At 38.7% G+C, this 20,090-nt stretch overlaps 1 protein-coding gene across 1 annotated transcript; it reads left to right on the forward strand.

The window, feature by feature from the left end:
• Positions 1-1,337: 1,337 nt before the first annotated feature.
• On the forward strand, positions 1,338-4,977 carry rtn4rl2a (reticulon 4 receptor-like 2 a). Its single transcript, XM_060872961.1, has 3 exons — positions 1,338-1,553; positions 1,972-2,198; positions 2,591-4,977. Exons 1-3 carry the CDS (start codon positions 1,496-1,498, stop codon positions 3,680-3,682), a joined length of 1,377 nt encoding a protein of 458 aa, XP_060728944.1. The 5' UTR covers positions 1,338-1,495; the 3' UTR covers positions 3,683-4,977.
• Positions 4,978-20,090: the final 15,113 nt, after the last annotated feature.

The raw sequence follows: 20,090 nt of genomic DNA on the forward strand, positions 1-20,090 counted from the left end.
ACGCTGATGTCATTTTTTATTAAGAAACTTTAAGTGTATTTGACTGTAGCACACTAACAGAAAATAAAGTACTGTTCACATGTATCCTTTGTTTTTAAAGATACAAACAATGTAAATGTGTCTTCAACTGTAGAACAGTGCCCATGAATGAATGTATTTGACTCAATTATTTTAAACATGGTTTAGACGGAAAGCAATTTCCTACAAATATTAACACTCTCAAGTATTAGTGTATGGTTCAACACACAGTATTATTTCATTTACCTTATGTGTACTTTAGGTATGTTTTTTAAAATTTCTTTATATACAATTATTTATTTTATTTATTTGAGCTATGATTTTGTTTATGTTCATTTTGTAAATATTAAAAATATATAACAGCTAAAAGTGTGATACATGCTTATCTCACCATCAAAAAAAAAATATATTAACACTTTTAAGGTTCTTTAGTTGATTCTCTGGAGGAACCCCTAAAAGTTCTGTAAAGAACCATATGGGTACCACCAAGTGTTTAACTATCAGAACGTGTTCCAAATCAATGAAACTTTAATTTATCCAGTAAACGCTTAAAAATCATTTATTTAGAAGAGAGTAGGTTACGGACCTCACTTGGAGATTCAAGTAAACTGAACTCCTATACAAAGTATAACTTGGCCACTAAAAGCTTCTCACTATGACAGGCGCAGGAAAACCACTTCCAAATGATGCCAAGAAACGAGCAGCGTGCACACTTTTCTCTTGTCCTTCCCTCCTCTTCTCGGTCTAGTCATCATTAACGGGCATTATGCCCGCTCTCTCCCATCAACCCCCCCTCCCTACCCTCCCGTTTTCTCGTGCGCGCGCGACTCGGTGACCATAACGCGAGTTTGTTGACCAATCTGCGCACAGCCCAACTTCCCTTTTGCCTTATCGGTTGCGCGCGCTCTCGTAGGGCGGATGCACTCATTTACGTCCTCTATTCCTCGCTCCTATGTGTGCGTGCGCGCGCTCTTTCTGCGCTTTCTTATGGGTTGCCAGATCGGTTCTACTGTATCGCATCCATTAACAGTGTAAAACACATTAAAGATACATATTAATCCAATATAAGCAAGCTTTCCCAAATACAAATAAGAATTATTTTTTTTTAAAAAAGTATACAAAGCGCAAAGCATTACCGAATACACCCATAATTAGTTAAGCCCACATGTAGTATCCAACCAATACCTTTCATTCCGTTACAGTGGCCCCGGACACTGAGCAATCTGGCAACAATACCCCTCCTCTTCCGTTCTTCCACCCCCTCGCTCGAGCCTGACCCGGCTGATGACGTATGAGAGATTCCGTGGTGCCCACCGACGTAGGCGCCGCGCCGCTGGGCGACTATAAACGGTGGCCGGTGCGAGCTTTCGGCACTCGCTCTCATCAGTCGCTCCGACTCAGGAACCAGAGCATCAGCGGAGATAGCAAGGACACGCTCGCCTCCTTAAGGCTAACTCGCTTTCGTCTTTGGTTCGGAATGGAAACTTCTCTCTTTACGCGGAGCCGACGGAGCTCCATGGCGCACGACTTTAAGAGTAAGTTACTTCTACAATTTGCTTTTTTTCCCTTGTGTACTATACTGCAAATATCTCTTTCACTAAAATATTGTTCTGCTGTTGTATTTTAAGTACATTTTAAAAATATTTGTAATAAATAGGCAAAGGAATATGTGTTACGCAAACTGAGGAGAAAACTTACAAACTTGTGTAAAGCATTTTGTGGAACCACGATGACTGTTTTCATTTACTTTATACTTTGTTTTATGAACATTTAGTCTAAACATGTTAATGTTAATAAATGTTCAGATGTTCAAAATACATTTTGCTAAACTGAAGTTGACTGTCATGGTGTTTTGCCTGATTAAATTTATGGTAAAGCAGAGATGCATTAGAACCAAGATCATGCTTTCGAGTCAGAGCTCATATCTTAATGGAATGCTATGTGTTTTCATAGGTGGTCTCTCGCTCTGGCTGGTGGTCTGGTTGGTTGTGATTAAGCCTGCACCTGTGCAGAGCTGCCCACACCTGTGTGTGTGTTACCCGACTCCCATGACCGTGAGCTGCCAGGCGCAGAACTTCACCTTCGTGCCCTCCGGTGTCCCCTACGAGTCACAGCGCGTCTTTCTGCAAAACAATCGCATCACAGAGCTGAGAGTGGGCTCCTTTGGCTTTGGAACTCAGGTATGTGAGTTTGTAAGAGAAAATGTGAGAATGTAAGAGTTAGTATTTCTCTTGTAAATGATTAAGTGTACATTTGTAACCTTGAACTAATTCTCTATTCTTTCCTCTCCCCTTTTTCACCTGTTATCACTTTCTCTTCTATATATATTTTTCATTACTATCCAACTCTCATTATGCTGTCTGTTTTTTTTTTTTACTCAAATCCATATTGTCTTTACCACTTTCTGGTCTTTCATAACTTTTATTTTTATTTACCTCTGCTTTTCTCCTCCTGCTCATCCCACAATGTGTATTTCTTTCTTCACACCCATCACTACACCCCTTTAAACCATCTTATTTCATTCACCGTCCCCACCTTTTTTTTCTTGCACACTTGCTCTCCTGCTCTTCAGGTTCTGTGGCTCTTCTCCAACAACATTACCTGGATTGAGGCTGGTGCTTTCAGTGACCTGCATGATTTGGAGGAGCTGGATCTGGGTGATAACCCTCATTTGCGCCGCCTGGAGGGTGGAGCTTTCCGTGGGCTAGAGAAGCTGCAGAGTCTTCACATGCACCGTTGCCGTTTGGCCGCCCTCCCCCATGACATCTTCCACAAGCTCTACAGCTTGCAGTACCTCTATTTGCAAGAGAACCAGCTCCACTTCCTCCAGGATGACCTGTTTGCTGATCTTATCAATCTCAGCCAGCTGTTCCTGCATGGCAACCGTATCCGCACCTTGTCCGAGAATGTGTTTCGCGGGCTGGTCAACCTGGACCGCCTGCTGCTGCACGACAATCGCATTCGTCAAGTCAACCGCCGCGCCTTCCGTGACCTGGGCCGCCTTACCATGCTCTTCCTTTTCAACAACACATTGGCTGAGCTCCCTGGCCAGGCAATGCGTGATGTGGAATCCATCCAGTTCCTGCGGCTCAACAACAATCCCTGGGCCTGTGGCTGTGAGGCTCGCCCACTTTGGGAGTTCTTCAGGTCCAACCGCATCTCCAGTTCAGAGCTGCTCTGTGCCACTCCTGCTTCCCGCCGTGGCCTGGACCTCCGCTTCCTGCGTGAGATGGACTTTGCCCTGTGCCCCCTGCCAGACCCTGGCTCCCTGGCTGGATCCACCACCACCACCTTCAGCACCAAGACCCGCTGGTGGTTCTCCAAGAACAAACCTGTTAGCTCCACCAAGGGTATCTTTGAAAAGAGCTCAGAAACCGTGAAAGCCCATCCCTTCTCTGGTGGCAAACCCTCAATCACATCCACATCCACGAAGTATGAGCTGGGTGAGGAAGAAGCACTGCTTCCTAAGTTAGAAAAAGAAGAATATTGGGCCAATTATGGCAATGAGGATGCAGGTATCACCTCGCTGCGCTGCTTCGAATTGGAATGCCCTGACTTTGACACCATCCCACCCTTCTCTTCTTCATCTTCTTCTTTACCTTCCACTCTCTTGCTAGTTGTTATGTCCACCTTGACTGTATCTCTCCATCTTCTCTTTGGCTGAAACTTAGTAACTTAGTAAGGGATCCTGATCCCCCATTTCTTCTTCCCCTCTCTGGAGGAATGAAGACCCCTTTTACTCAACCTAACTCTCATATACCTGATTCCTGTTTAACTTCTACCTTAACTGTATCTTTGTTCTGTTCAGTTTGAGCCTCTAGGCTATCCAAGCAACTAGAGGGCACTACACTGATTTAGGGTACAGTAGGGGAAGCAGGGAATTCAGGGCAGGTACTGCAGTGCAGGCCATTTTCACAATGGAAGGGAATGATAGCTACTACCAGAGGGCTTGTTAAGTCAGCAGGTACACTGTCCTCCTTCCGTGTGGACTTTTCATATATATCACAGTCGTTATGGACTGGGGATATATGGTTCCATCCTAGGTTTATGTACAACATTTGTATACTTCTGCCATTTTTGGCTGCTATTAGTGCTATTTTGGCTATTGTAAATGCTGCTTGTGATGGTCCTATGACTATAACTGTCTTTTTAATTGCAGTTAATACTGTTACTCAAAGTGCTACAGTTTCAGTGCTACTATTGGCACTGCTTACAGTAATGTTAGGTAGACATAATTTCTAACACTATACTGGTTTTATCAGTTAAAGGTATTAACGGTTCTTTAGATTACATTACAAATTTAATCAATAAATTATATTTAAATAATAATTATAACAGATGTCAAAGGATATCGAAATATTAAGGGAAAGCAGTGTGATGGAATATGAAAGTAGAAAGAAAAGGTATTAAAAGTGGTGAGGAAAATCTATGTAAGATTAATTAGAGAGTGATGAATAGAAGAAGATAAGAGGTGTCTGAAAGACAGCAACAAAGAGATCGAGAGAGAGAGAGACACAGACAGAGGGACTGCAGGAGAGAAAGAACACGAAAGAGACAGAGAGAGATAATAAGAGTGAGACAGAATGTAAGAGAAGTAGAACACAGTCTTCTAAAGGCAGAGAAATGCAGGAGAACATGACTTTTTTCTTCTCATTTGTCTTTTAATAGCAATTAATCATCTGTAACATCCTGTAAATATACCATGACATCATCATCAATGGGAAAGCTGTACATAGAGCAAAGAAAGTCTCATGTTTACTGATCTGTTGGTTTATGTTTACTGATCTCTGATTAGTTCAGAATGTGACTGATATCATGTCTGTTGTCTCTGATTAGTGAGATCAACCTGTCAGCAAGAACTGCTGTGAATGTATTTGCCTATGTCTTTTATGTGAAACTTTGTCATGGACATTTTTTCAATTTTTCCCTTTTTTCAAATATAAAGAGATTTGTCTATTACTTTGCTGGCTGTGAGACTCTCCTTTTAACATCTAAGAATTCAATTATTGTAAGATTTAGAACAAAATCAAAATTTTGTGAGAACTTCATACCAACAATCAACCAACCCAAATCCCCCACGATGAACCAATGAGTTAATTCACAGACTTCCAGTCAATGGATAAAAAATAATTTCTAAGAAATATCAAAAAAATTTAATAGACCTTGATATCAGTGAAAATAGAGGAAGAGATTTAAGAGACCAATGAACTGAAAAAAAGAGCTTCTCTTCTCTTCACTTATTTTCTCTCTTCTCTTCTCTTCTCTTCTCTTCTCTTCTCTTCTCTTCTCTTCTCTTCTCTTCTCTTCTCTTCTCTTCTCTTCTCTTATCTTATCTTATCTTCTCTTTCCTTCCCTTCTCCATCTGTGCTGTCAAATCCTTAGGCTCTTTATTTCTCTCTCTCTCACTGCCTGCCTAAAGAGATACCAAGGATCCAGAGGATAGAGAGGGAATTGGTTGTCTTAAATAGAACAGTTAAGGTGAAAAGAGCAAGTACACATGATAGTGAATGATAGTGTATGTGTGTGTGTGTGAGAGAGAGAGAGAGAGAGAGAGAGAGAAAGAGAGGGAGGGAGAGAGAGTTAGATAGAGAGAGAGAGAGAGAGAGAGAGAGAGAGAGAGAGGGAGTATAAGGCAGGGGTAGATGTGGGTGGCAGAGTGAGATAGAGAAATGCTCAGAGGAAAACAGAGATGCATTGAGATGGAAAAAAAAAACTTAATGTCCTGCAGCATCTCATGCTGAGGTTGTCTGACCAAGCGATCAACTGAGAGAAGTATGATGGAAGAGAGAAACCGATATCCTGAGCCTCAGATTAATTTTTATTTTAGATAGATTATTTTATTTTATCTGCATGGTGCTGTTGTGTGAGAAGGATTCTCTCATGTCTCTGTCTTTTCACAAGATGTTTTAAATGTTGCCATGACAAAGCTTATCTGAGTATTCTGTATTTATGTTCTATATGTAACATAATGTGTGTGAAGCAAACAGCAGCTATAAGGGAAAGGTCAAACTACAAATAGGTGCTCACGAGTAACCTTGGTTTTTTTTCTCAAGGCTCTCAAAGATGACCAAAGCTTAGTTATACCTTTTAACCCAAGGTATCTGTGTGTCTGTGTGTGATTCATTTAATGTGTGTCAAGAATTAAGTGCTGTCTTTTTAGTAAAAAGAGAAATAAATGATGATCTGTGCTTTTCAACTTAATTTTGTGTGGGAGTCTCTATTCGTTGTCTGGATGCCATCCAGAAGCCAAAGGCACTTGAGTACAATTCACATTTTCACAATTAAATAAAACACACACACACTCATACACACACATTCACACACACACACACACACACACACACACACACACACACACACACACACACACACATACACACACACACAAATAATAATATAATTGAAAGTATTATTTAAAAGGAGTTCAACAGCTGATCCACACTTAGACACAATAGTGAAATGCTTATGCTGTCATCAGGTCTGTCTGTCTGTCTCTCACTCCCTCTCTGTCTCTGTCTCTGTCTCTCTCTCTCTCTCTCTCTCTCTCTCTCTCTCTCTCTCTCTCTCGCCCTGTCTGCGTAAGCTATCCTACATAGAGCAGTTAAATTACAAGGCCAAATTTCACTCTCTCAGCATGCACCAAGCAAACAGTGCCCCCTCACCAACCCACTCACCATCTGTGAGCCTACTGGCCAATAGCTATGCCAGTCAACAGTAAGACAAAATGGATTGGCTGAAGAAGGAGGAGCATGCTGACGATCAATGAATATTAGTGACGATCGCTGGTGACTCACTGGCTAAGTGAATGGAGTGAAGGAATAAAGGAGAAAGTGAGACAGATAAGGGGGGACGGGGTTAAGATGATCTTTTTCAGAGTACGGAAGTTGGGATTTGTCAGAGATAGCTGCGAGCTGGAAGTTCGCCCCCACGTGAAACATACGTACATGAACTGCGATTTTGCTTTCACACAAAACTCTAGAAGTCCAATTCACTCACTCGCACGCACACACACAAGTCAGGAGCTATTTTGCAGGTAATTATGAATGCAATTTTTGTGTAACTGCATGCTTGGAACTGTCCTTACAAATAGTACACACAAACACAAATAATTCAACATGTAGGCTGATCACAGCAAATTGGCATTGATTAGTGCTTACTGTGTTATACATTTGCATGCATTTCTTCATACTTTATCATATTTTATCTGCCATGTAGATCTAATCCCTCTCTCCCATTTTCCCTCCATCTCTCGCTCCCATTAACACATTCACTCATTTTTCACACCCTCCCTCCTTTTGAGGATTTACGTCAGTGTCACCATCTCTCTCTCTCTCTCTCTCTCTCTCTCTCTCTCTCTCTCTCTCTCTCTCTCTCTCTCTCTATGTATGTCTGTCTGTCTGTCTGTCTGTCTGTCTGTCTGTCTTTAAACTCCATGTTAAAGAGGTTTATTTTTATTTATCTGTCTCTTTTTTGTCTGTCTGTCTTTGTCTTTGGGGTTCAATTATATATCTTCATTAAAACACATTTTACATTGTGTAAAGCAATGTGAGTTTCTACATCTGTCCGTCTAATACCAGGAGGAAACTGGAAGAAAAAAGAGTGAGAGCGTGAAGCCAGATTTGAGTGGGTGTTTTTTTTTAAAGGTCCAACATTTCTTCACTGTTTTATTCCACTGCACACATTGGGCTCAGCTCACTGGGTCTGTTTCATCTTCTTTAAATCTGACACTCACTAAAATGCCCAAACTACAGTGTTCAGGGAAGAAGGCAGCAAAAGATGGATAAATGAAAAAGTAGAAAGGGCCAATGAGTGCTTTAAAAATGGATAGAATTCAAGAAAGGTTGGAGGAGAGGAGGAGTGAGAGAAGTGAGAGTTTTGAGTCACATTCTTGGAAGGCTTAATTGCAAAAAAAAAAAAAAAAATCCTTTGGAAGCCTTATGATGTGACAGTGCTCACTTTGTAAGCCTCCCAAACACACACACACACACACACACACACACACACACACACACACACACAAACACACACACAAACATTCTCTCTACATTGCAGTAATCCTGCAGGGAGGCAGACGGTTTTAAATGGGGTGCGTCATCACTCGTCATTGGAGCAATGGAACTCAAGTGGAGAATTCACGTGTCTCTGTTGCTTGTGCACAAACAAATAAGTGTATGGAAACACACACACATACACAGTGTGTCTGAATAAGACAAAAAGCTTTGATCGATAACACCTCTTGAGTGATTTCAGAGTAATCAAATTCATGATTTCATAACATCAGTCTAGAGAAAAAAGCAAGCTAAATAAATAGACTTATTATTATTTTTATAGCAACAGTGTACAGGAATGGGTGAAGAGCCATTGTGTGTTTCTTCATATTTTGTGTATGTCTGCTCATGAAAATAATATCTTCATCTGGAGAAAAATGAAAAATGCTCAGAACAAAAGCCTTGTCACGGGGGCTGTTACGCTCATGGGCACATCTTTTATACCTTTAATAAACTTTCCTCTGGATATGCTAAAATCTAATAATTGGCTATTTATGTACCTTAAGACTGAACGTACATAAATGGTCTGTGATTAGATTTTAGCTCAAGATTTTATTGCTTAACCACAATAAAAATACAAAGGATGCTCCGTTGAGGAACCACCACAGTGACAAAAAAGGTACAAATCAGTACACTATATTTTATGTAGATATATATCTAATATATTCAGAAATTATTCATTCATTCATTCATCTTCTACCGTTTATCCGAACTACCTCAGGTCATGGGGAGCCTGTGCCTATCTCAGGCGTCATTGGGCATCAAGGCAGGATACACCCTGGACGGAGTGCCAACCCATCACAGGGCACACACACACACTCTCATTCACTCACGCAATCACACACTACGGACAATTTTCCAGAGATGCCAATCAACCTACCATGCATGTCTTTGGACCGGGGGAGGAAACCGGAGTACCCGGAGGAAACCCCCGAGGCACGGGGAGAACATGCAAACTCCACACACACAAGGTGGAGGTGGGAATCGAACCCCGACCCTGGAGGTGTGAGGCGAACGTGCTAACCACTATGCCACCGTGCCCCCCTATTGAGAAATTATAAAGAATAGAAATATATTTCTTAAATATCCCCACCTCCACCATATGTGTGCTGACCCTGCATGCTGTCCCAGTGCGCTTTCCTTTCCCAGCCCATGTGTTTTAGGCTGACTGGTATGTCAAACTGTCTTTTGTGTGTGGGTGTGTGGGTGTCTGTGATTGTGCCCTGTGATGGGTTGGCACTCAGTGCTTGGTTAAAATGGATGATTAAAAATGATTTGAGTAAACAGATGCAACAATACTGTACATTTTATTAATTCATCATTTGTTCATTTGCATTTACTAAACAGGCTGATAATAGGGATGAGACAGTAGACAGTGAAGTAACATCTTTTTAACTACACTTAATGAAGTATATAATCTTTGTTGAATATCATCAGCCATTATCAAGCCTCTTGAATAATGGTTGTTGACTTGATTCTTGATCATGTTTCTGGTTTTCTAGACTGCTTTTACCAAAGGAGAAATACAGTCCACGTGAATTTATCTGCCACTGCCACGTTTAAAAACCCAGCATAAGTTAGGCCAGGCATAGAGCAACTGACCAATTCTGGACAGGAATTATCATTATTGCATACGTGTTGAGGAAAGTTTCTTTAAATCATGCAGTAATGGAAAAATAGCAGTCAGGAAAATTAACAGTTTCACTCTAGAATAATTTATGGTCATTTTTTAACCTTTTATAATGCACAATGTATTTAATTCCAGATTTCTTTTATGTTCACTGTAATATTTTGATTTCCTTGTGCAGAGTTTAATTGTATGTTCTCTCTATGCCCATGTGGGTTTCTGCCAACCTCCTAAAAATATGGCCTTAGGTGTTTTGGTTAGGATAAATTCCAATAGTTGTGAATGAGTCTGTGAAAGGGTGTGTGTGCGTGATGTTCTGTGACAGACTTTAGACTGACGTCAACCCTAACCTATAAATAGCAGTTACTGTTTTAGTGAGTGAGTGAATGAGTGAGTGAGTGAATGAGTGAATGTGTGACTGGGTGAGTAACTGACAGAGTGAGTGAGTGAGTGAGTGAGTGAGTCATTGAATGAGTGAGTGAACAACTGACAGAGTGAGTGAGTGAGTGAGTGAGTGAGTGAGTGAATGAGTGAGTGAATCATTGAATGAGTGAGTGAACAACTGACAGAGTGAGTGAGTGAGTGACAGAGTGAATGAGTGAGTGAGTGAATGAGTGAGTGAGTCATTGAATGAATGAGTGAACAACTGACAGAGTGAGTGAGTGAGTGAGTGAGTGAATGAGTGAATAAATGTGTGAGTGAGTGAATGAATGAGTGACAGACTGAATGACTGAGTGAGTGACAGAGTGAATGAGCGAGTGAGTGAGTTAGTGAGTGAGTGAGTCATTGAATGAGTGAGTGAACAACTGACAGAGTGAGTGAGTGAGTGAGTGAGTGACAGAGTGAATGAGTGAGTGAGTGAGTTAGTGAGTGAGTGAGTCATTGAATGAGTGAGTGAACAACTGACAGAGTGAGTGAGTGAGTGAGTGAGTGACAGAGTGAATGAGTGAGTGAGTGAGTTAGTGAGTGAGTGAGTCATTGAATGAGTGAGTGAACAACTGACAGAGTGAGTGAGTGAGTGAGTGAGTGTGTGAGTGAGTGAGTGTGTGAGTGAGTGAGTGAGTGACAGAGTGACAGGGTGAATTAGTGAATGAATGAATGAATGAATGAATGACTGAACTAATGAATGAATAATTGAAAGAATGAGTGAGTAAGTGAGTGAGTGATTATATAATATGATCACTTGTGAAGTACATCTGCAGCTACCTTTTGTCCAATAATGCCCAAAAATTAAAGAACTGCTGGTGAAGTTTTACTCATCATTAAGTTAAACATTCACTGTTCAGATAAAAGCAGGTAGTGAAATATTGTTGTGGAACAAAAAGAGACTTTATTTGTGTTGATTAGATCTAAATTGTGCAGACACACTTAAACACTTGCTGCTGGTGACCATAACTAAAAGCTCTGAGGATTTTAATTTAAATATTAGAAGACGAAAGGGTGTTTGAAGACATCCTTCAATTTTGATTTTAAAAGGAAGTCCCAGAAATAGGAGAGAAATGGGAATGACACTTTGTCAAGCCACTGTATTGTCTAAATAGTGATTTGTTGTGATTTTAATAACTAATTGATTTAGCATTTCATTAATTAATTAATCTTTGATATCAAAATGCCAGACTATTATAGGTATCAAATTTCTAATAATTATGAAGGTTTAAAAATCTGACCCAGATTTATTTTAAATTCTGTTCTGTAGTAAGATTCCAGAAGTTAATGGTTTCCTCTCCTGAGCTTCTCTCCTGATGAAGTGCCCAGACCTGTCAGTGGAAATAAAAACAGATGCCTTTCTATAAATATCAGCATCCCTAAAGTATATTTTTGAGGTAATGAGAGTGCACAGAGTTGGTAGACAGAATTTACAATACTTTTAGATTTTTAGGTTCCTGATTCTGTTGCCATTTTAAAGCAATAATCCTGTTTAAGTTCCCTTATTCATAAGCATCAAACCACAAGAATCTTAAAACCTTGAAATCTTCTCCCCTAAAAAACTAAACATATTTTACTAAACGTATTGCATATTACTAAAATCAAGTATAAGTTTTAATACTATTTCTTATAGAATTCATTCATTCATTCAACTTCTACCGCTTATCCGAAAGACCTCGGGTCACGGGGAGCCTGTGCCTATCTCAGGCGTCATTGGGCATCAAGGCAGGATACACCCTGGACGGAGTGCCAACCCATCGCAGGGCACACACACACACATTCACTCACGCAATCACACACTAGGGACAATTTTCCAGAGATGCCAATCAACCTACCATGCATGTCTTTGGACCGGGGGACCCTGGAGGTGTGAGGCGAACGTGCTAACCACTAAGCCACCGTGCCCCCGCTCTTATAAAATTATTTCTTATTATTTCTTTTAAATATTAAAAGTAGTTCTTAAAGCAAGAAAAATAAAACATGTTGGAAGATGAATAAATGAATAACAATGTTGATGAGAGAGGTCAGAGATTCAAGCTGACAGGAAAGCTATGGTAATTCAATTAACCATTCTTAATTCGAACAGAAAGCAACATGTCAAATGCTCAAATGTCAGCTAAGAACAGAAGTCTAAAGCTACTTTGACACAAAACTGTATAGTTGAAGTTTGGGAAAAGTTTGCTAGGTGATTCTTCTCTCACTTCCTCTTCAACAAGGTGTTTTTACTGGCAGAACTGTCACTCACTGGATGTGTTTTTGATGTATTTACTGTGTAAATTATTGTGAGTGATATGTGTGAAAATCAGCTTATCTGGTAACAACAGCCATGCCACAGTTACAGATACTGAGCTCACATTATTAGCTCCATCCTCATGTTTGTTGTTAATATCATCTAAAGATTGTGGACAGTTTCCACATGATTGGCAGGTCGCATAAATGAGTAGGTGAGTAATAAGATGAGTGTAAGGTGTGGCAGTCTATATTCTATGTGTACTATGTGTCAAATAATATATTTGGAACACACAGAAGATGCCTTACCTGATGAATAGCTCAGCTTTTTCACTAATCTCATTATTCCTTGTGCACATTTGCTTTTCTGTATGTAATGTAATTTCAGTTTCAGATTTCGTCTGTATATTATGGAGAGGCTGATGGAGTTGATGAGCTGAGAAAGGCTTTTATGTTGTATAATTGCACTCTGGGTAGTGCACTGCTATTGTTTAATATCACCAGACTGCATATTCTTCCATGTTACTGAGCTGTGAAAACTGCCGTACTGCCAAAAACGTACTGCTGTTTTGTAATTCTGTAAAATACATATGGTGTAGTACAGCAAAACCCAGTGTAGCAGTTTGTAGCATGTATTTAAAGAATACCAGCTTACCAGAATATCAGAGTATTTATTATATGAGCACACAAACCCCGATGATGCCCCTGAGGTGTTAGGATTTTGAGTTATGTATATAAGCTATATGTAACAGCATATGTGACAACATTGCTCTGAAATGTGTAATAATGAAATGAAGAGTACTGGCATATTTGCAAATATCAACAGTCGTGTCATATCATGCAGCTGTACTCTCCAATCAGGCTTGTGTTTTGTTGGAAAAACTCGCTGTATCCCTCCTTTTCCTCTATAAACGCACCATTTTTCATAACACTCAGTCAAAAGTAGGCTGTTCTTCCTGTGTGATAATCAACTTTTTTATATTCAGATCATGTATGCATAAGAATTGATAACTCATGTAGGCTCGTATTACTTTTGATAAAATATGACAGGATCTTGGATGGAAATGTATTCAAGTCTAATTATGTTATGAATCTACACAAAATATCCAATGATACTGAAAATGAATGTACTAAAAAATGTAAATGTAAACATTGTGATTTTGATCGTTTTCTCTCCTGTTGCAGTAAAACCCATAAATTAGTTCTGGTGTAACCATCTGCCACCAGAAGTCTCATTATTAACTGAACATAATCCACCTCTATTCAATCAAGTGCTATGGGATTTCAAACTAAACAGGCCTGTTCCAGGAAGGCACTAAAGTTTGTTAGATTACAAATTACACTATTAAGACAAAAATGTTATCAAAACAAGCTGAGATGTTACTCTGGTAAAATATCCTCTGGAATAATGTTTTCTGGGTTGATGGAACCAAAGCAGAACTTATGGTCTTGGCACAAAGCAGAAACCCGACACGGCACATCACTGTGAGAATCATCTATGTTGAGTTCTATGTTGTAACTGAACAACAAAAAGTTACAACAAGGAATGTATGTATATGTATATGTGGAAATATATATATACACAGTATGTCTCCTTCCAGTTTATGTAACTCATTGATTGACAGATTACAAATATGCATGTAAGAGAAAAAGTAAAGCAATACTTGGAATTACAGTATAAGGTGGTGTCTGTGTTTTAAGCATAGTCACTCTGAAAGTCAAAGCAGATATTCTTCTTTATGTTTATATATGTTTAAGCAACATTTGTGGTTGCATCACAGATAAAAAAAATATATTGTAAAACCAGTAAAAATGCTAAAGATAAAAACCCAATGTATTTAACCATGTTTTTGATTCAGAGCATCTCACACTGGGTTTAAAAAAAATGGTTGCATTTTGAGGCTTGTGCATTAAGAATTTAAAATAGTGATAAATATAATTGTCTTTATTTGCTTTTCAGCCTCGAGCACACCTGACCCAAGAAATCAGCTTTTTATCGTTCCTACAGTAATTACTTAATTACTTACTTAATACTTTGACGTAAAACAAAAGGAAAGATTGCAATCCGGAAACTTTTGTAATACCACGCATGACAGTTTTACTCAGTACATCATCATCTGACGTTTTGTTTGAAAGAAGAATGGCAGAAAAAAGAAAAAGCTAGTACTTTATATATTTTGCATAAGAAATATACATAGTAGGTGGTTTTATATCAATATTCCCCACGCCAGGCCTGACTGTGGGTTTGTACATGCTTGTGATCTTGGATAAGGGTGCTTGGGCTCAGGATGGTATGTCATCTGCCTGACGTGCTTGAGTGAGTGTGTGTGTGTGTGTGTGTGTGTGTGTGTGTGTGTGTGTGTAGAGAGAGAGAGAGAGAGAAAGATAAAGCTAGAGAGAGCATGGGGGCGGCTTTGAAGGCTGTCAGATGATAAAGTCAGAAGAATTTTGTGTTTCAGCTGTTGCGTGTGTTGTTGTACTTCATCATCAGTGTAGGGGCATGCACCCCCTCATATATAAATCTGGGACCGACTATTAATAACGTATTGCCAGACAGTGGAGAAACATGAATGGATGAAAACGTCACACACTCTTTCTCACTTCTTTCCTGCCAAGGCTTCCTTTTCACATGAAGTCATCCCCATTCATAAAACATTAATTGCTTGACGACATTTTTATATGAATAAATCATCCACCCCACCACTTCCCCTAATGTTTTTTTATAGTTATAGACTTATTTGTAGCATATATGCAGTTATCTATAATTAATTATCTGCTTAATGATTAATTCCAGTCAGAATTGCAGATTCAAAGAAAAGAATGAATCCCTTGAAGATGCATAAGGAAATGTAGTTAATATAGCAACATGTGAGTATCGTGTTGCTTAGTTTTCATTTGTAACATTCAGCCACTTTTTATTTATCCTTTTCTCATGGAATCTTCAGTTGAAGTGTCAGTGTTACATCCTTTCTGTCTTTGCCTGTTTTGAGTATTTCCATACAGGAGCAACTTCATGTTATATATGGAGGACTTATCCTATCCTTCTTTTTATTTCATTTTATTTATTTAATCCACCTTGTCTGTTTATGCTTCCCTCAAAATATCTGCCATATTTCTCCTGTCAGTTTATTTTTGCCACATTTCTTTGTTTGTGAGTGAGATGGGATCTTGGTTATTCAGAAATAGAAAGGGGCAGATGCGTAATTGGGTCCCAGGATACTCACTGAGCTCCAGTCATAGCTCTCAAGATGGCGGCCTGGAAGATGAGTCATCCACCGGCTCATTTCATTCATCTGCTATCCAGGCTGTTTGCTCCTCAGACCTTCTCCAGATCATTCATTTTTTAGTATCTCTATCCTAGTGGATGTGAGCAGTGTAAGAGTATGTAAGACTTCACCACTGAACCTGAGTACTTGCTGTACTGGTTTATGCTCAGATTTGGATCACTATTTGCAGTTACAGTTTTGATGCTGACTTAGTTAGTAATTCTCACTGTTTACTATCATTAACTGTCTCTAATTATTCAATGGATTTAAGGCCATAACTGGAATACACAATTATAAAAAAGTGAAAAGAGATTCAAATGAATTCAATGTTGATTTATAAAATCAAGCACTTGGACAGCGCCCCTTTTTGAGCAGATGTCTAGAAGTGTTTTTTTCGCCTTAGTTTTGTCTCCATCAAGTGGCTATATTGAAGAACTACAACTGCTAGTGCTGTGTTTTTATTTCATTTTACACTTTAAATGTTTCAGTCTAGATTAATTGTGTATAATACATCTTCAAAATACATGTTTAACGTAAATTTTGTTTTGTTTTGTTTTGTTTTATTTTGTTTTGTTTTGTTCTGTTCTGTTCTGTTCTGTTCTGTTCTGTTCTGTTCTGTTCTGTTTTGTTCTGTTCTGTTCTGTTTCCTTTTCTTTTCTTTTCTTTTCTTTTGTTTTTAAATGCCAACCAACCTGTAAAATTGAGTGGTTTATGAATCCATATGACTCTGACCCAGCATATTTTTTATCTAAAAACCGGTACTCTCTCTTGTAACTCATTGTACATGTAAATAAAATATGTGACTCTAGAATGAAAGCCTGAAGCTGCACAGAGTTTTTGCAGATAAGACTGGAGACACAAGCTTGATGATGGACATCTCTGGTTTCTATCACAGAGCACTTTCTCTTTCACATACACACACTCACACACCCACATACACACCCACACACACAAACTCACGCACCATCAGCCTACAGTGCATGTCTGCGTGTCTTTGTACTGGGGAGGAAACTGGACTACCTAGAGGAAGAAAATGCACAGACAGGAATCAACCCAAGAGGTGTGAGGTATGCTAATCACTAAGCCACCTTGCCCCTAAATATATTAAATATACAATATGTTAATATGCTAAATCACTTGTTCTAGCTTTAGTCAATGATGTAGGTGGTCTCTGTAGGTAGTGATGCTGGATGAGACCCACAGCAATAGGAATAAATATATCTTATATAAATAATCTTAATATCATAATTTATACAAAAGGCAATAAAATAACTAGGAAAAGTTAAGGCCCAGAGGAATATTAATCAACAGAACCCAGTATTATTTCCTGTCTCTATTCAGCTCATTCAGATGTAAAGGCACTGTGACATCTGTACTTCTGCTGCCTCCTTGTGGACATTGAGGAGTATTGTCATTTTCATTATTAATAGTCTTCTGAACAGGTTCTCCTCATGGTTCAAGGGTTTCCACCCAAATCATTGCAGTAGGTGTATTGCTTAAAATATATTTCTGCTCACTGTAAATAAGTGTGAACATGGGCTTACATGGTGCCCTGTGAGGGTGCTGGTGTCCCATCTAGGGTGTATTCAATAAATATTTGTGTTTTTCGGAAAGGCTCCAAATCTGCACTTAGTAGACATAATAGTCATACTGTTCTGCCACTGATTTGCATTCATATATTATATTTTTATATTTTCTCTATATTTTATTCTTAAGTTCTATTTTTTATTGTAATTTTATTTAATCTATTTTTATTCTATTTTTATGACACATACACAGAATTTGATTTGAACTTGAATACACAGCAATCTTGACAAGGACAATTAAAAAATGATCTACATACATGTTGTCCACTTGAAACATCTTCTGTGAGCTTAAATAATATCAAGTGCCATCAGCATGGTCAACATGACAGGGCAGATTCCGAGAATATAAAGAGACAATATGATAATTTGTGGCAAAAGGTCACAGCCACAAAGCTACCACAGATTCAACACAGATTCAGACACGCCCTTGAAAGCTGCATTGGGTGTTGACTTTCCTCTGTTGGACATCAAACCTTAATGTTTAACATCATAATAAATACCAATATGAGTAATTAATGAAGCAAACATGCAAAGGAACAAACTTACTAACTTAAATACAATGTTAAATACAAATCATACCATTTTTTTTGTGTGGCTTTATGTTTATGTCAGTGCTAAACACAGAGATTTAAAGAGATTTAATACGAAAAAGTTAGAACACTGCTCAATACAAATAACAGCCACAACAACATCAATATTACAGAAAAGGCTTATAAAGAAAATACAGTGACAACCTAACAGCTGTTACAGCTGTGGACAGGCCAGGCTGAAAACCTGTACATTTGCTCCTGATTAAAAGCCTGATGTGCCTGATGTACACTGTACACTGTAAGTCATTGTCATGTTCATAGAACCCAAATAAGACGTGCTTTTTCACATGGTGCATTATTATGGCAGACGTAACCATTATAAGATAAATTGGTCATAAGCGGTAAATGTGGTTAGTAACAATACTCAGATATTGATAGCTTGTGACATTCACTCAAGGCCTGATTGTTAAGACACGCTGTGCATTTTAATGTGTTTTTCTGCTTATTGTGGTTTCAATTAGTGGTTATTTGTACTACTGTCTCTTTGGATGGTTGTATGCATGAGCACGTGTACAGGGTATCCTAATAAAGTGTCAATGTTTTGTACAGCATCTTCAGTGCTTAACTTTAGCTTTTGGTGATTATTTATTCGCATGATTTATATGATTTAATTTCCAGCATGCCATTGCCATGTTATTGAAGTTGTGCATCAGTGTGTTGTATATTTAGAAAAAACATGACCCTGGATTGGATCCAGAGAGACAACCACTTTTACTCATAGTGTACACTACACTATTTTTAAAGCATAGCTATAAAATGGAGAATAGTACAATTTTTTCTTTTCTGACACTAATTTTGAAACCTGAATACTCTAATCTTTTTTTTTTATAGTTGATCCTATCAAATCAGATCTTCCAAATAAACCTTACCATCACTGGCTGTGTGTCTGTTGTGTGTGTTTGGCGCCATAATGTGATTTTTAATTGTGTAGACATGTATCTCATTCCACTCATTTTATTTATGTGTTTCACCTCTCAGCACAGTATTATTTGGTGTTAGCAGTGTTAGTTGGTCCAAGAGGTGGTGTGACAGATGTTGGTCAGCTTTGCAGGATATTAAACTGGGTATGTGGGTGTGGGTGGGCTTATCTGCAAGCCTACAAGTCCTGCTGTCTCTCTAATCCTAGCTTTAAGCATGTTCTCTCTCTCTCTCTCTCTCTCTCTCTCTCTCACACACACACACACACACACACACAGAGAGAGAGAGAGAGAGAGAGAGAGAGAGAGAGAGAGAGAGAGAGAGAGAGAGAGAGAGAGAGCAAAGAAAATAAATAAACATCCATCATACAGTTTATTGCAGTTTACATATGTGTGTGTTTGTGTGTGTGTGTGTGTGTGTGTGTGTGTCTGTGTGTGTGTGTGTAATTATAAAATATATTTGTATATAATGTGTATAGGAACATGTGTTAGAGAATTTTTGGAATACTGCCATTATGTAATCATGTCCAAAAGCATAGTAAATGATTTCCAGGGCAGATTGTGCGTTGTGGGTGTACCTTTTTTTGAGAATACATTATTAGGACAATTATTCTACGCAAAGTAGTGTAAGATTGCAGGAACTAATGCACTTTGTAGGATATGAGGTGCTGCTTTGGACAAAACTCAACAAAGAATAGGATTCCTATTGCCAAAAGGCTTGTACTTCCTTTCAACACACTTAGCAGTGTTTGATTTTACTCTTCTACACCACTGTAATGATTTACGGATCTAAATATACATTCAGATATCTTGTAAATGTTTTGTGACCATGACTACTGTTAAAAGTCCTATGCATATCAAATGGAATTCACTTGAAGATAATGTACCCTAGACTAAAGGTTTTCAACTGCAATCTTGGGGCCAAAGATGTAAACCAGCTCATTAATTTATTACCAAACCATCACAAAGATTAATCCGGTGTGTGTGTGTGTGTGTGTGTGTGTGTGGGTGAAGACCATATAATTTCCAAATAACCTTACAATGGCACATGAGCTCTGTTTCTATAAATCCAGTGGATTTAGTTATATATAAGTTATATGCACAGGCTGAAAAAGTGGTTCACGAATCTTAGCGGTCCAAGCATATTTGAAGCATATTTTGTTAACATCCCTCCAAATTATTAAAGCTTTTATATACTATTCTTATAGTTATCAGCCTGTTTGACAAGTCAAATACACATTTAAAGGGGTATCAGCTGGGAAAGGTTTGAGAACCCTTGAGCTACAAACGTGAGTTCATAACCTTATTGCATATTCAAATAAGTGCTTTGGGATTGGTCGGCAGAATCGATCATAACATTCCTAGTCCAATAGGATTTCAGAG

The sequence above is a fragment of the Tachysurus vachellii genome, chromosome 6 (assembly GCF_030014155.1).
Source record: "Tachysurus vachellii isolate PV-2020 chromosome 6, HZAU_Pvac_v1, whole genome shotgun sequence".
Lineage (NCBI taxonomy): Eukaryota > Metazoa > Chordata > Actinopteri > Siluriformes > Bagridae > Tachysurus > Tachysurus vachellii.